Source organism: Lepidothrix coronata, unplaced genomic scaffold (assembly GCF_001604755.1).
Source record: "Lepidothrix coronata isolate B3197 unplaced genomic scaffold, Lepidothrix_coronata-1.0 Scaffold10, whole genome shotgun sequence".
Classification (NCBI taxonomy): Eukaryota; Metazoa; Chordata; class Aves; order Passeriformes; family Pipridae; genus Lepidothrix; species Lepidothrix coronata.
Genome location: NW_016690190.1, coordinates 874651 through 892635, shown reverse-complemented (window position 1 = coordinate 892635; position 17985 = coordinate 874651). Strand labels below are relative to the sequence as shown.

Below are 17985 nucleotides of genomic sequence, written 5' to 3'. Positions count from 1 at the left end.
CTGTCAGCCGACTGAGAGCATAGTGGTGATGACAAGCAGTTCATGAAGGGGTGTTTGACGTAGCTGCTAAATATATGAAACCTGTGGAGTCGCAATTACGAGAGGTAAAGCACGGTGAAGGTCTGTTTCAATTACAGCACTCAAATATGGTGGTAATGGACAACCTTATAAATCTCTGTTAGAGTTAGGGTTTTCATTATGTTTTTAATGAAATACTGATTAGCCTGTGCTAATTGACATGAACCCTGAGCAGACAGCAGCAAATGAAAACAATCTGGCAACTGACTGCTACCATGCGTTGGTTATGTCCAGCCCTTCCTCACTGCTCACTGAATGCAGGCTGGTGGGGTGCCAGGGATGAAGTGAGATAGTGGCAGTATTATAGGGTGTGTTCAATGGATTTCACTGTTTAAGGTGTCTGTTATCTTTTTCCTTTCTCTTCTATTTCCAAATTAATTGAGTTCATTTTTAATACCTGCTTCACTTACATTTTTGTTTGCTGACTTCTCTGGGCAAGCAATGGCTTTAAGCAGCCAAGTAAAACAGACTTGTCCTCAAGTCAACCATTGGTAAATAGATTTTGTATGTGGCTTGGTGGGTTTTCATGAGATCTTTTCAAGCTCAGTTCCTGTTTGCTCTCTGCTTGCTTCCAGGAACAGGATTTTGTACAAGCTTACATTTTTGTTTATAATCAGTATATTGTACTTATGGTATGTCTGTAGCTGAAATGCAAACTGTATGAAATATTTCTATCTGAGGGTAAGTGCCTGACAGCTTTAGCAAGATTGATCTTTCAAGTAGACTTCTAGTCCTTAGGATTGACTGGCAATTAAGTAGTTTTAAATGAAGATTTTCATCCTAGTAACATAAGCTCAAGTTTCATCTTGAATCATCCTAACCTGACTTTCAGAAAGTCAGGTTAAAAGCCTAGTGCTTGCTGAAAATTAAGCTACTTTAATTTATCTGAAGTTGATTTTTGATGGTTTGTTACCTACTTTAAAATATATAGGCCATTATCTCTTGCAGTGTAAATACTGTGGAAAATGTCACATTTAATAAAAACTATGACCTCATTCTCAGCTTCATTTTAAATGAGTTTCATTATTTTACTCAATATATTATTTATTCATGTATTCAAATATATTTATTCAGTGAAGGCACAGATATTTTGATTAATTCAAAGACTAAATGCTCTGTAGTTCTCATGCAAATTGGCCATTAAAAAAAAAGAAAAAAAAGGGTAAAACTCTCTTTGTACTCTGAGGCCTAAATGCATCATCAGAATGTAATGAATGTTGCTTGTGTGCAGTCAAGTGAGCAGTCATGTTATCATGAATCTCTCTCCGTGGCTTTTATTATTACAGCAAAAAAAGAAATTCAGCACATTGGTTATTTATCTGTTCAATGGTTATTTATAGACCCTATTTAAATGAGGAGTAAGAGGCTTGCTGGTTACTCAGGTATTGCAGGATCATGCCAGTATTTCTTTGCTATTATTTCTATAATTCTATCAGCTTTGCCTTTCTTAACTGAAATTTAATAATTAAAAAAAAAAAACAAAACCAAATAAACAACCTGCAGAGCAAGAGAAGTGGGATTTTCAAAAAGCACTTGCCATTATATTAATTAGTTTCCCACTGAAGTGGTGAGTTAATCTCAATGACGTGACTTTGGTGGGAGCAGAGCTCAGGCCGATGCTCAGTACTAATAACATGCAGAGCAGTGATCTGTGGCAAAGTTTGCACAGTTTGACAGTATGTCCAGGCTCTGGGAATTTGAGCAGGCTAGGACCTTAAAGGGGCTTTGGACCAGGTCTGTTATTTTCAACTAAAATCACTCTGGGAATTTTCATAGTTTCAATTTAACTTAGGAAAAAAGCCTGGTGAATTTTGTTTCTTTTGGTTTTAATACTTGTTTAGGGCAATATGTGAGCTTTCTAGAGCACAAGTCCTATGAGAAGCAGCTGAGGAAGTTGGATGCTCAGGGATCAGGAAAGCTTATTTTGCAACACCCTGATCCTGCTGCTTCCCCTGTCCACCCTGTGGTTCTCAATTGAAAGGGAAATGCTGGAATTGCATTGCAGAGTAATTTTGTTACATGATTCCCCATCTGGTGGGCCTGACGAACAAACATGTCACGTCTGTGAGATGTACATGGAATACTTCCATATGGCCTGCTGTAATCCAGGTTGCTGTTTATAGAATCATAGGACGGTTTGGGTTGGAAGAGACCTTACAGATCATCCAGTTCCAACATCCCTGCCATGGTTAGGGACACCTTTCACTAGACCAGGTTGCCCAAAGCTTCATCCAACCTCGCCTTGAACACTTAAGGGATGGGGCATAATCATGTCTCCAGTGCAAGCCCCAGTTGTATACCAGGCTGCTTGCCTGAAAAGCTGGCAATTTTTATCTGATCCTCTTCACAGATATGGCTGGAAAAGGGTCCAAAGTAGTGGAAACCCAGTGCCTCTTTGGTATGCAGTGACAGACAGCGGTGTGGGCCAGGTGTTTTCCTCAGTGCCATCCAGAAAACAGCCTTTCCAAGTGCAGGGTGAGAATTTCACTCTCAGATCTCTGTACCCATTTTTCTCTCTCACATTGTATTTGGTCCCCAAGAGGGATTTTCATTGACATTAACTGATCCTCTGTGGGTTACGGATCTGAAAGCAGAAATTTTGTGCTCAGATTGCCAGTCTACCAGACAAAAAGATGACAGCCTGCTGCAACCTTGTACAAATCACTGGTAGAAACAAGGAGTTTTTTGCTCTGGTTATCCACAGATCAGCCCTTAAACACCAGGCTGAGGGTTCCTGCATCCTAGCATGCATCACCAGACAATATTCTATCTTGTAGAAATTGTGTACCATATGGAAATTGATTGATTATGTAATATGGAAATTTCCAGCAGAAGTGCCTGTTCCCCTTACCTATGATAAGGCCTCTCTACTCATTTTTTGCGTAAATAACTTCAGAAAGTGTTTTCTTGTGGTGCCAGTGAACTTTTTGACCAAGGTCTAAATTAGAATATTGAAATAAGAGCTTTTTCTTTCACTTAAAATATCGGCATTTCTGTATTGCATTAGCAAGATCCTGCATTACTAAGTAGTTTTTAACATATGAAGTGCAACAAGGCAGTTGCTATTTGTGTATCTAATAATAGATATGCTTTATCAATAAGTTGAAAGTATCCATCTGTCTACTGAGGCATGTTCTTCACATGGGATTTGCCCAAAGAACTTTCTGTTCCAAAAATCTGGTTTCAGAAATTGGATTGTTACTAAGAGCATGAAATACTGACTTGGCATGAACCTCCTGTTGGCTCCTGGTGACTGGAGAGGCAGGAAAAAATGACCTGCAAGGTTGGGAAAATATCTTCAGGTCAGAACTGACCAACCCTCAATGTCTCTGTTATGTTTGTCAAAGCAAGAGAGCTTAAAACAGACACCAGCAACACGCGAGGCACCTGCAGGGAACTGTCAGTCTGTTGATCTAGACATCAGGTTCTTCTCATCTGTTTGCAGTCTGCAGTCACATCACAGTGTAAACTTTCAGGACTGGACTCATGCTTAGGATATCAAAATCATTGCCTTTGACATTTTTTTAATTTCTCCTGTGTGAAAACTTAATAATAAAAGCTGTGGGCAGCTCTCCTAATAATCTAAATCTCCCTCGTGTTAGCGGGTCATCTGCTGAGCCCTCAGCAGGGCATGTTGCATCCTGCAAAAATTCCCATCATTTTCTCAGGTAGATATTTTCATAGCTACTGGACAAATTCCATCATTTGAGACTGATGAAACAGAGCGGCCTTGTGGAGGCATAGGATTTGGAAAAATTTGTACATTTTTTGCTTTGTGAGGTTTCTTTACAAAAGATTTATGTGCATTCCCTCATTATAAAAAGTGGTTCTTTTCTCTGAAACTGCTGTTGATGCAGTTGTCGTAAGGCATTTGAAAGAAAACCTCTCATAACTGGCTTTGAAAAAGACAAAACATGTTCATTTTATTTGTCTATATTCTCACTGTTTCTCATTTTCTTCACCTTTTAATTTTGAGTCTGCTTAGTTTCTCCATTATTTTTATTAATTGTTGGAACAGCACTTACTGGTCTCAGCTAGCATTCAGCTTTTCATGGTTCTGGACATTGCACAAACACAGTGGAGGAAATTCTGAATTCCTCAAAGTCACTGACAAGCTCGACATTAATTTTCATAAGGCCCGTGATCCAAACCACAGCCTTCTTGCGGTGAAATGTGGACATGTTAAAAAATTGTGCTGTGCTTAATTCTGGCCTGGTCAATGGCAAGCACATTTTTCATTGAGCACTGAACTCAGTAAGAAAATTGAAAAGTGTGATGCAAAAAGAGAAACGTTGGTGAGAAACTGGGAAACCTTTACTTGGATTGCCTGGGTACTTTGGTAGATTTACTGCTTGCAGAAGCTGACATTAATGACAGGAGACCAGGACACTGTTGGATGCCAGCCTTGGCTCTGCCACAGACTCACCATGTCAGCATGACCAAGTTTCACATTTATGGAGCAGTGATAACATTTGTGTGCTTCGCAGCGGGACTGAGAATTTGCAATTCTGGGGACTGCCCATGCTCCTACACAGACATAAGCTGTCTGCCTCTTCACAAGTATCCCCAGTGAAATGCTGCTGCTTTATGATTGGGTGACAGATGGGTTTGGTCTAATCATGTTTTTGTTGGTGTTCACCTATTCGGTGTACAGCAGTGAGAGCATTGCTGGGTGCTCTTCTTTAATCTCTAAGTAAGACATGTTTCCTTTATCTGCAGGTCTTGGTAGATTAAACATAAAAGATAGGCTAGTGTGAGTAATCGTAGTGTAAATTACCATCGTCTGTCTAGACTTATAACCGAGCCTGGGAATAGTCTGTGATTTCTCGACTTTGTTGAGCCACAGAGGGAGCAATGCCTGATGACCACAACCAAAACTAGTTGAGTGATTTCTTTGATATAATTAGAACTTGTTTTTAGTTTTAATCACTTGCCATTTAAAGGTCCTGGAGAGGAACTGATTTGCAAGTCCTTTCAAACTTCATGCAAGGTTTAGGAAGGCCATGAATGCACAGAAGGCAGGGCCATAAGAAAAAGCAAAATGAGGGTATCAGCATGTGCATTTTAAAAACACACCTATAAATTTCCCATCCAAAATTGTATTTGTTGTTCTTCACAGTAGCTATGTAGCTGTGAACTGCCTATTGAATGACTCTAGCATCCTTGAACATAATTTTTTTTTGCGTAAATAACTTCAGAAAGTGTTTTCTTGTGGTGCCAGTGAAGCTTTTTAATTATCTCGCCTCTATCCACCCTGTCTGACATCAGATGCAGAGCTTTTTAAATCTCCATGATGTGATATGTTACATCCCTGACTGTATTCCCATGCTTTCACATATCCACACATTTTGTTAATTTTGTTAATTTGGCAGCAGACCTGTCAGACTGGCCAGTTCTGGGAAGCCAGATGGTTAGAAATGCTCAAGGGTCCATCAGTCACAAAGCACCAGGCCTGGTTTTCCACAGATACATTCATGAGTTTGGCTCTTCCAGTGTGGCTGAGCTCCAAGGATGGGTCACTGCCACTTCCTCCCCCAGCTCTGGTCACCTGCGGACTGTCCAGGTGGTTGAGGTGACCTTGGGCAGACGAAGAGACCCAACACTGCTCCTTTGCAATGGCACAACAGGGAGAATCAGACTACTCTATGGGCTTCTTGTCTGCCTCGACTCCTGGTAAGGAGTAGCCCAGAACCCTTCTCCAGCTGTACATCCTGCTCCCACGGATGGCAGTGCTGGACAAGAGCATTCATAAGCCAACACTACAAAAAATTGTCAGGAGTTGAACATAGTTTGTAGATTTTCTATAAAAAAGTAATTATAGACTTTATTGCTGAGTGCCAAATCCATTTTCCCTTCTTCTGGGAGCCATTCAATAAACTTTATGTTCTGAGGTAGAGCAAAACTGCTGTAGTTTAATGCAGTGTTTTATGTGTCTTCCCTGCACTCTAACACCTGATTTTTGCTAATAGCCCAGTGTGGATTTTCATTTTCTTTCTAAATGATATTAATAAGTCTTAAATGCCCTGTGACTTGGCACTTCCCTCTAGATGATCACCCTTTCTTCCCCAGGAAGAAGCTAGTATTTCTAGGAGCCAGTACAGGTTTGTCATACAGACAGACATGGGCTTGGGGTGGGATCAGCCCAGATGGCATCCCCGCTGCACTGTCATGCCCACACAAACCAAAGAGGGGATGAAAGTGGATTATCATCACTTGCTCCACTGCCCCTGTGGGACACTCTGTCACTTCCCCTGACCACCCCAGGTGCAAAGAAGAACCCTGTGGGACCCCACATACTCTTGATCCAATGTTGCGTTCACTCAGGGTAAGCATCCCTCTTGGGCTGCTCCCATGAAGAGAGTCTGAGCAAAGGGCCTACACAGTTCGTCTCTCTGTGCACCTTGAGTGCCCAGGGGTGAGGACATGCTCAATCCTTGGCAGAGCAAAGGATCTTTCAAACATGATTGCTTGTAACTGAGCCTGAGAACCTGTGCTGCAGTTATACCATCTGAAGGCCTCTATCCGGGAAGCACTGTTTAAGAAAAGAAATAGTGCAGATGGTAGGACTTTTCAGTTGATTAGCATCTATGTTTATACTCCTTTCACAGAACCCAACCATCGGACTTTGAGAGTTCTTGGGCATAAACCAGAACAAACCGTGCCTGGAAATGAAAAACAACACTACCGAAAATGAAAACCCCATCCAAGAAACACATATACAGAGCAACTTCAGAACTGAAGTTGTCACAGTGGTTTTCATTCAGCCTTTTTTAACTGACCCATTTCCACATTCATGATCTTTTGGCCATGGGAATATTTAATGGGAAAAAAAAGAAGGAAACAAACTTTAGCAGAATATCAGAAGAAATGTTTCTGAACAGAGAAACAACAGGATTATAAAAAAACTTTCCTTCCCCAAAGCAATTGCGCTTCAAAACCAAGACTAGACAGGACATTGAATGTGACAACTGATATTCCACAGCAGGAAGTGAAAACATCTTTTCTAGCTGAAAACTGTCATGGGAGAAGATTTTCAAAGACTTTAAGAAGCCACTGTGCAGTAACTCCCATATGCAGTTTCAAAAATAATCATCTCCCTAACACTGCAGGTAACACTCCCTAACACCCCACACCAGGATTTGGGATGAACTGTCATCCTCTACTGAGCAAAGAAGCTGGGCAACTTCTGGCAGTAACCCTTCAGTTCTATAGCAACTCTCTGTACCATTGTGTGAGCTATAGGATTTTTCTGGGGGGTGATAGTGGTGGCATGCATCTCTTAACAACATAAAAAATTCTCAGAGTCAAATTTTCAAAGCATTTGGAAATGAAGAGGAAATTTTTATTGACTTCAATAACTTTTGAATCAGGCCTATATGTGGGGTTTTTTGTTTTGACATTGTCTGAGACAGAGGGGAATTGTTTTTTTGATAGTACAGCACCAGACTGCAGGCTCTGCAACTTGGTTTTTTTTTTAAATTCAGAACAACTCTGCTTTTATTAGATTTGTGTTATCTCTTATTTTACTACAATCTTTTTTTGCATTTCATAAATATTAATTCCCCAGACAGTCTCTTTTGTTTAGTAGTTTTAATCTATCACAGGCTTTTCTGTTTTCCTTTCCTTTCTCATCCCAGAGAGATGTCATCCTCTGCCATCAAAAGCGAAAGCTTCTCAAAGGAATCTCTTCAGCCCAGAGATGTAGGAGCAACATTTTTGCTACATATCATTTTTGTTTTCTTCTCTGTGTTCCTTCCCCTTCACTTTCTAGCACCAGAGCCAGACTCTGATTTCACTTGCTTCTTTGGAGGGGACTGTAATGCTTTAGAAACTTGTTTACCAACGTTGTATTTTCTCCTGTCATCCGTGGACAGACATTTTAGACCATTCATTCATCTTTGTACTGATGGCTGCTTTACCAGGTGCCATTCAATCCCAGTGAGTAGTTTCCAGGCAGCCTGTGGTTTTGTTACTGTTTGGTTTCTTTTACATGGAACTGCCCCGACTACTTCTTCTCCTTCTCTACTGTGTTTCTAGTTATTTTTAATGCAGATGAGTAAGATATGGTAAGCTGAAGCAGGTAGGCAGAGTTGTTGTACTTTGTTTAAGCTGTACCCACTAACCAGCTTCTTAATGCTACTTTTCCAAATTGGACTGCTTTGGCTTAATGTTGTCCAGCCTATTCCAGATAAAATGTTTGCTTCTCACCTTCCTTTTTTTTGCAGTAAACCGATACTTTTTCCAGAAAAACATCTAATGCTGCATTTTACTTTTTGCCACGAGCTTTATAGATCTGTGAACTTTATGGGGTTTTTTTCAGTAACATGCAGATTAATATTCAGAGCTGTGGCAAACTCATATTATCAAATTAAAAGCCAGACCAACACATGTAACCCTGCATTTTTGTACTTTGCGTAGTTTCTTTAAATCCCAGTACATCTTGGAGTGGTCTAACTGTACATAACTGATGACTTTCCATTAGATCTCAGTGGCATTTAAGATAGTTGTTTTGATAAACAGAAAACTGTATGTGTTGCTGCAGAACATGCTATACATTCTCACAACAGGCAGTGCCAAATGTCTGTTACTAGTTTCTCAAAGACACCAACTTGATGTGGAAGTTACACCCAATGGTGAATCTCACAAGTATTGGTCAGGGAAGAAATAACAAAGGGGGAAAGGTGTAAGTCTAAAACAAATGCTCTGAATATCTATAATCTGATGATTCCAGCATTCTTTGCTGCCACAATTTCTCAACCTGAATCTTGAGACTCTTTATATAGCTGGGAAGACTAGAAACCTCAGGGAGGACAAATATTTGGAGAGATATTTTGTTATGAAATTCTCCCAGAGAAGTACCAGGAGCCAGGGCTGAAAAATAAAACCCATTTCCCCATCTTAAGAGATGAGCAGAATGACAGAAAATTGAAAAGTGATGGTAACATTGTGTTGCCTTGTCTTGAACCTGTCAGTTGTACTTGAACAGGGAAGAGAGGTTGGGAGAGGACAAGGTTCAGCTTGTGAAGATGGTAGAAGAATGCAGCAGCACTGAGCTGGTTCTTTGTGGCTTGTTTCTCATATCTGGAAAGTGGGGGTGATGCATTATGCTTCAAAGTTTACAGACTAGATAAGTACTGAGTGTTATTTTTATCCCAGACCTCAGTCTGCAATAGCGGCTCCAGATGCAGCTTCAGGAGGAGTTATCCATCCTGCCAGCACCTGCAGATGCCTCTGCAGTTTATCTGAGGTTTATTTGGGAATAAGCATTTATTCCCATTGAATTTGTACATCTGTTTCCTTCAGTCCCTAACAAGGTCGGTCATAGCTAAAATATACCCACATTTTAGTGGACTCAGGTCTGCTCCACTACCTCACTGTAGGGAGCTGAGAGATCTCGTAGTATTTCTAACAAGCTGCAATTGCAGGCTACAATTGAGCTCCTGAGATTTACTGATCTCAATTGATCCACAAAAACTAAGTGGAGAGCGGAGGATGAGAGGGGCCTGATCCTGTCTGCAGTGGGTGAAGATGGAACAAAAAATATTGTTAGGCTGATGTGTAGGCTTTGCATAGCTTAGCTGGCTGTTCAGCAGTTCAGGTTTTCTCAGTTAGTCTTGGCAAGTGTTTTCTTCTCCCGGAAACAGTATAAGTGAACCTGAGGTTTATCTCTGCTCAGGTGGTCCTTCTCTCTGCAGACAAGAGAACATGAATCATTAAAAGCAAAACAGGAGCAGATGTTCTGCATCAGGTTTAAAGTAGTAGTGTATGGTAGCTGCTTTATCTCAATCTCCTAAGTATATGTGTGTTTTGGAGCAGCCTCTTACTCATCCTGTTTAACATTTGTGTCTTCCTTTGCAAATGTTTGCATTTCCCCCACTCTTCTCCCAGCCCTCCCATGGGTTTGAAAGTTCAACTTGGGTTCCAGTGGTATTGAGTGAAGACTGCAAAAGGGGTGCTGGGGGGCTTAAATGAAGAGCAGTCAAGGAGAGAGAGGAAAGAGCAGTGAGAGGCAAAAGTGGAAAAGAAGCTCAGGCAGAATGAAAAGTTCAGGCTAACCTTAAAATAACTGGGATTACCTTGGACCATGCATTGCATTAACCAGGGGTTGAGAGAACACAGTGGTGTTAATAAGGTGAGTTAAGGGGCCGTAACCACTTCTGAAGGGCACTGGGAAGGGGTACTGAAGTTGTGGGCTTGAACTTGGACGTGCATAAAGAGACGTGATGGCAAGCTGGAGTAAAAGAGTGCCCAGAAGGACAGAAGAAATGGAATGAAATTACAGTTTGTTCCTGGCAGCAGTGAATCCCACATACTGATTTCCCCTGTGAACAAAGCTTATTTTTAAACAAACAAAGCCAGAGATAAAGTTAGGTCATGGAGCAGGAAGAGGAGGTCTCTAAAAACAGTAGGAGAAGTTGGGAAGAGGCATTGTGAGACTTCCCTGCTCATGCTAGCTGGGATACACAGCAGTTGGAAGATACCCATGGGGATGTATTGCAGGAATGGATATTCAGTTGCAGATACCAGATCAAAAGTGTTTAAATATTGTCCTTACAAATGGCCCTTCATGTGGTGATCTGCTCCAGCTAATATTAACCACCAGAAGGGATTTAGAAACAACAAGATAAGCAGACTCTCATCAGTTTAATATTTGAAATGCAAAACTAAAAGGGTTGAGAGCAGTTGGATGCCATTGTTGATCTCAAGGTCAGCTGTGCTGATGCATCTCATAAAAGGCAGGATATGTTCAAAGAGCAAAATCCACTGTTTATTATCAGCATGTTTGTGGGAGGCATTTGTGCTATGGAAGCCCCCCCATGGGATGAAGGGCATGGAGCACTTTGCAGCTCTCCCTGCTTTGAGAGGACAGGTACTGCAGGTTGGAGGAGGAGGAGGAGGAGGACCCTTTAACTCTTCATTCATGGATCCAGTGGGTGGAAGTTCCTGCACAGAGAATCTAAAATGACAGCTCTCTTAGCAAGAAATGGTAATTTAGTTTACTTCTCCTGTCAGGAATATCAGCTGTTCTTGCACTGTGTGAACTTGTCGTTTTTCCCTGCTTCTATGTCCATGTCACCTGGCAGCCCTGGAGGAAAAGGCCAGAACATCATCAGCTCCCAGCGTTTCTTAGGCATCACTGCTGTCTTGACTGAAATCATCAGAGAAGTGGTAGCAGTTCAGGTACTGACTGACTGTGGGCACCATGGATGCTGCTCAGACCACCCTAGTAGGCAAGATCAGGAACAGCATGTATTTTCCTTCCATTGTGCTACTAAATTTTTCCAGTCTCACCTAGTTACGCATCAGAATGTGTTTCAGTGCTTCAGTATTGCCTGGGAGCACCTGTGTGCCCTGGTCAGTGTGCCATCAGGGTACTTACTACTGGGATGCATGTAGGGATGTACATACATGTGTCTATGTGTATGTATAGAGGGCGATGTATGCACTCCTGCCCAGCTTACTAGCATCATTTGTTAATCAAAGAGAAAATAAGCGGCTTATAAAAATAAGAAGTCCTGGGAACAGAAACAGAGTAGTAAGGATGGGCAAGCAGAAGCCAGTGGTAGCTGGGGTATTGCTAGCCAAGCAATCGGTTCTCCCATAAGTACGTTTCCAAGGCTTCAATAACAAAAAGCAGCACATTGAGTGTAAACTGCCGGGCTCTACATTTCACCTTATCTGAGGGGAAGTTGCCCATGTGAGCAGCTTAGGGCAAAGCGCACCCTCTGCCACCGAGGAGCCCTGTGGGAGGTGGAACAGCGCTGGCCCTGTGTGCGGGACAGAGCCTGCCTGTTCCCCGCGGCGCAGGAGAGGGCACGTTTCCATCCAGCACACGCTCTTGGCTCCCCTCGCCTGTGCAGCTGAATGCCTCGACTCACTCCTGGCTGTCAGACTATGTCCCCTCGGGCTGCGGGTTGGCACCTCTCTGATTGCTCCACTGCTCAGGGAGAGTGGGATATCTTCCCGATCTTTCCATGCCCTCCACACTCACGAATGCCATGAGTGCCTGCCCAGCGCTGCAGTCAGCTCAGGGACAGCAGGGACCCACTCCAGGGGGTATTGCATGCAGAGCGAGAGCTGGCTGAACACTTGGTCTTGGAAGTCTTTTTTCTTTGCTGGCATGCTCTAGCTGCAGGTGGGATAAGGCAGATGACGAGGGTACAAGAGCAATGCAGAGGGAGCCAGTCCTTTCAGCAGATAGAGAGGGAACTGATGAGACGCTAGCGTGCATTCAGTGTCTGTGAAAGGAGCAGAGAGCAAGGAGACAGCTCTTGGCTGCAGCCAGAGAAGGATCCTGAAAGCATGAGCTCAGAGGAGCCTTTTCTGCTTATTTTCTTAAGGAAGTTTGAAAAAGAACGAGCATTAAAAAAAAAAAAAAGGGAAAAGAAGATGATGTGCAATTTCTTTCAGGGTGTAGTTAAGGGAACAGTTTGAAAAAAATAGCTGCCATTTAAAGAAATACTAAGAATTTGTTCTTCTATTGTGAAGTAACATTTAGTATGCAGTCCCTAAATGGATCTGTTATTAGATGAGACAGAGAACCCTTAGAAATCACAGTAAACACAGCTGTAGAGATGAGGAAAATGAACAAGACATCATGCTAATATTTTTACCTTCCACTTGTCTTGAATGGCTGATGAAAGTTACTTTTAACATTGTCCTCATAAAGAAGGCTTAATGTAGCAAGTCAGGTGCTTAAAAATGCAACCAAGTCATGCTAGGTTTGCCAGAATTTAAAGAAGATTGCCTAGGAGTGTTTTCTATTCTTTTATTACTGTGCTGAGTATCCCTGCTGCAATGTAGAGGGACCCGGGAGGATTGGAAGTTTCCAGCAAGGGCCTGGTGGTCGGATCCACAGAGTGTTGGATGTTGTCTGTGTGGAGCTGGCACAGTGGCTGGAGTATGCTGGAATTTGGGAAGAGAGAGCAGCCTTATGCAGATGCTCTTTGCTTCCCAGAGAAGCCTGTGGTGGAGTCATTTGTGGTTGGCTACTGGCAGTGAGTTTCTTTTGGTGCACAAAGAATGAAACATCTGAGTTTTTTAAGTAAAACAGAAGATATCGGAAAAGCAAACAACTTCGCCTCCTGTGTCATGGTTCATCTTCAGTCTTTTGCCTTGGTCCCTTTTTGGACTCAATCTTGACAGCATTAGAATTGGGCTAAAGGACTACTGCTGGCTTGTTTGAGAGTGAGCATCCCTCAGGATTGGAGTCACTGGTACTTATCTCAAGGTAGAAGAAATCAGACCTAGGAAGGTATTGATGAAACAGGCTTTCCATTTTAACCCAGAGTCTTATTTTTGTACTACTTTATTCTGCAGCAGGAAGGTTTCCTGGGAAGCCTGTTGTAATTAAGATTATAAATGAATGCTAGCATTTTAATATAAGAGGCCTTTTGTCTTTTCAAGCAGGGGGTCATCTAATTCTTTTTGTACAGCAGCAGAAAGGTGAAAAGTTTCCGGTTAACTGTAATTAAGGCTGTGGAGAATGAGCAACCCTGGTTAGTCACCTTCTGTGAGCATTAGTGAGTAGCATGGCCAAATGTACCAGGAAAAGTTACCTTAGAACAGCAAGGTTTAGTCTGAGCAAAATATTACCTCACAAGGGGAAGTAAAATAAATTCAATGTTAATTTGTAATAGTTTAGTCAAGGAGAAGAAAATCATTATCCAAAGGATTTAGGTATTTTGCCAGTCTGTGTCAGGATGAATTCATTCAGATCATTACAAGAAAAAAGAGTCATATTGAGATAGGAGATGAAATCTGTTCTTGTTTCTGACACTGACCTGCTGAGAGGGCGAGATGAGCTCTCTGTTCCCCATCTCCTGCGGACCTTTGCACCATCCAGTTAGATGGAAGCGAGCCTCGCGGGGGAGAGCTTACACCAGGGTTATACACTGCCAGGCATGATCACTCCTACTTTCAGCGTCTTACCTCAAAAATAACAGCGTGGCATTTCTTGGTGTAGGCCTGAAGTTGTATCCCTGGCTCACAGGAACAGTGTTCACCTGAACTGCTCAGAGATATTGGAAGGGGACATCCCACAGCGTCCCATGCAAAGTGCCTGCCCTGGTCATGGGGAACAGGAACTCAACATGCTCAACATGTAATTGTGGGGTTCCCCTCTCCTCAAACAGGTTGCTAAAGCCCATGAATTACATGTAAAGAAACCAGCTACGCAGCAACTCTCTCCTGTTTTTCCTATTTGGGTTTCAAAAGCTCTGGAGCAATAATGGTGTGTTGCACACTGAGTTAAAAATTGGAAACATATTACCTTGATTTAGCATGGGACTGAGTAAATTGTATTCACTTAAAATAGCAGATATCCTGCTGAGAAGAAAATAAGTATTTCTGCCTGCCTGTGTGACACCTAAGCTGCAACCCGGAGGTACAGGAGGAGGATTTGTGTTACCGAGAAACCCATTAACATTGGCCGGCAGGTCAGAGCTGCTGGGGGGAGCAGGGCACACGTGTCCCAGGCAACTCCAGGCATTCAGGACTCCTTTACCTCCTCCCCATATCCTGTGCAGGGTTTCACATGGCTTCTGTCCGGGCGGTGTCTGAGCTCCTGTCTGCTCTCTGCCCACCTCGTAGTTTGATGATGTTGCCTTTTCCTAAGGGAGGTTTCATTCACAGCACTAACCGGCCTTCCTGCCTGTGTGGCTCCACAACATTTGCCGAAAGCCTTGCTCCTGAAATGTGTAAAATACTGAGGTTTATGACAGCGAGCTTAGCTTACAGAACCCACTATCCCAGATTTGTGAAGTTTGAAGGACCCAGAAGATGACACCTGCCTGCATGGTAGGATCATTTGGGTGCCTCTGACACCTTCTTGGGCAGGTGGAGATTCCCAATGCTGGAGACTCCTCACTCTGTTTCAGCACATGCATATATGCATATCCCTTCTATTGGGATTTATGCTGTATCTAAATGGAATCTCTCATGTTTAGCTTCCTTACTACTTCTCCTAACCAGATTGAATCCAGATAGAAGATTATTCCCTTCCTCCTTGTGGAATTTCTTATGTATTTTTTTATTTATGTATCTACTCCATCCTGTTTCCCCACTCCACCCAATTTATCTCACCCCTACTACCACAACTCCTTGCAACAGAGAAACAAATGTCAATTTTTCCATTGTCTCCTAGGTGCCAGCTATGTTAAAATGCAGTTTCTTATTCTGTTTTTTAAGGGCTACTCCCAGCTCCACCCTGGCTGACTCCATGCATCCCCAGCCCAGTGCTCCTCCTGGTGCATCATTTGCAGACATCTGTGGCATGCCTTTTCCTGACCAGTTCTCAAGCCTCTCCTTGAAATCATATCTACATGTCCCACAGTAAAGATGTAATAGCAGAGTACAGCAGCTACAGGTCCCTTGGCTTTAAGCTTCCCAAAGCCACGTTCTTGTTCTCAGACTTGCATTGTCCCAGTGTTTCATCTATGTCCCGACTGTAACCTGGCAGTTGAGAGATGAAAGGTGGAAGTCTCTTTTACCCCGTCTACAGTCCCTGGTGACTTGGAGACAGTTCTGCAAGCCTGGCCCTTTCCCAAGCAGCTGCAGGCAGCAGTAGTGTGTCCTTGGGAAGGGTCTTTCCCAGGTGAGGTCAAGTGCAATTGGCTTCCTCTCAGCAAAGATCGAGTGCAGCCTCTTGTCCTCTCCAATGCTGCAGCTCTTGTCCCACCATCAGTCTCCACTTCCTGTCCTCCACCCACATGAAAGCAAACTCACTTTGCTGCTGTGTGTCTGTCCATCACCTGTTAGTGCAATTAAGTCCATCGAAGGTGGTGATGGTAGGGGCACCTAAGGGCTACTTGAGGCAGCTTTGAGTGGCCAGTGGTCACAGTGTAGCAGTGAAACACCCATGCCTGAGACCAAGAAGTGTTAGGAAGGCAGTGGTTTTTCCCTGTGTGTTACAGGTTACATGCACAGGTCCGGAGAGTGTGAGCTCAGCTCCAGCCACCATATTTGCGCGTGGCTGTGTGCGTGTCTTGGAGGGAAAAGGACAGAAAGTTTTCATTTTAAAATTAAATTCATGAGATAGCCAGACCTTTCAGCTTTTTAATACAAACAGTGATTTATTGATGCACTTAGAAAATAAGCCAGGAGCGAACAAATTCATCACACACCATCCTTTTCCGAGCTGCTGTGGCGGCGGTGCAGGGAGCTCGGAGTCCCGGCAGCAGAGCCTCCACTGTGGGAAGGCAACACAGCTCTGTCGCTCTCACCCCACCACAGCTGCTGAGGGTCCTGGCCTGGGGTTTCATTAGCTTCTTTTTGCTGTGAGAAAAAAATAAAAGGATTGGCCATTTACCAAATTCCCCTTCTCCCCATTCCTTCCTTTGGCTGCTGGAAAGAGGATGCAAAGTGCACTTCGTACACGCAACACGAAGCTCCAAGCTCATCTTCTATAAATTAAATCCCAATAAACCCTCCAACATGAAGCTTGTTTAAAGTGTTCCCAGGTCGAGGCTTCTCCGGCCTTCCTGATGATTTCTTACCTCTCTCGTGTTTGCACTTGAACTCGGTCACTTCAATTTTGCCTGCCCTGTGTTTGTAATATTCCCCCAGAGCTTCAGAACAGCAACATGCACAGCAGCACATCCTTCAGCCACCGTGTGGCCAGGCCATGGGTCTTTCTGCCTGGTTTTCCTGGGGACTTCCAACTTTTCCCTCTCCTTGTTCAGGAGATGTTTTACAAAATGTGTGCATTCATCTCATTAGCCCCAAACCCTATGTATGGTATGAGTCCTGATACCAAATAGTTCCCAGCAGGGAGAATGAGAATGGACAGGCTTCTGAAAATGTTTGGATTTATACAGGAGGAGGTGGCATTGGAAGTGAGCTGGTTCTTTTCTTCCTTAATCCATACCTTATTGTGTGACAGAGTTTTAGCCTGATTAAAAAGCTGGTTTTAATATACAGCTGGTGCCATTTGGTGTCAGTCTGTGATTTTTCAAGATTTTTGCATCATTTAGACTCCCTGTGGTACTTTACTTTCTCTCCAGGATGAAAAGGCCAATATTTAACGACCTAGTTGTGAAGTTTTCCCAGGAAAGTATCAGCATATGTGGCTGCATGTGTGACTGTTGCCAGATTTTGACTGGTTTAGTGTTGTTTTTTTTCTAGCACCCAACTAGTACTTGTCTAGTACCTGGACAAAGAATGCCAAAGTTGATGTGGGTTTGGGGGGTGCTGTTAATCAAATAACTGTAGTCTCTGGACTGAAAGAAATGCAACTGCTGAAATATCTCACCCTTTTCTGCTACATACACACACACAGGCAAAGATGGAGAGGTGCATAGGAAGAAGAAGGAGGGAACATATGAAGAAATTCAGGATTTTTGACAATACAGTGCTAGCAGCTACTGTGTGTTGACTGTTTTACTCTCAAGAGCTTTGATCCTCCTTTTCATAGCCCTGGTGCATTTTGTGCTGTGGGAACTGAAAGTGGTGTCGTTATCTTGGCTTGCAATACAGAGAATTGGAAAAAAATGTGTATTCGGCCTAATCTTCTCTGTAGGGCAATAAGTTCAATGCATGAAATGGAGAAAAAAAGCAGCTTTATAATGTTTCAAGAGTTTCCTTCAGAGGATATAATTTGTCTCTAAAATGTTCTCACTTAGTAAAATCACTCCTAAGTTAATGTTAGTTTTGTTATCTTCTATTATCCAGCCACTCTGTTGAGACATTTTCATAGCAAATTCATATTCCAGTTTGTCTGTCCATAAGTTGTCAGGGAAGATGTTAAGCATTTCCATCTCCAGTACACACAATGTGCTTTCTCTGAATGAATATTAATTTAGATTTTGGTGAGATTCTCATTTGAGTGCTGGAAGGTTTTGAAAAAGTTCAGTCAAAAATAATATGCTATGAAATGTGAAGTAGATCAAAGTACGAAATATTGCAAAA

General features: G+C 42.7%; 1 protein-coding gene across 3 annotated transcripts in view; it reads left to right on the top strand.

Annotated features, from left to right (window-relative positions):
- Positions 1 to 17985, top strand: part of CHST11 (carbohydrate sulfotransferase 11) — a 163162-nt gene that overhangs the window by 134490 nt on the left and 10687 nt on the right. Inside the window, exon 1 of one of the 3 annotated variants that reach the window (XM_017804913.1) lies at positions 10995 to 11065. The exons of the other annotated variants lie outside the window; for them this stretch is intronic. Coding sequence (XP_017660402.1) covers positions 11063 to 11065 — 3 coding nt within the window. The 5' untranslated portion in view covers positions 10995 to 11062. Of the gene's footprint in view, positions 1 to 10994; positions 11066 to 17985 lie in introns of those variants that run through there. 3 annotated transcript variants of the gene reach the window in all.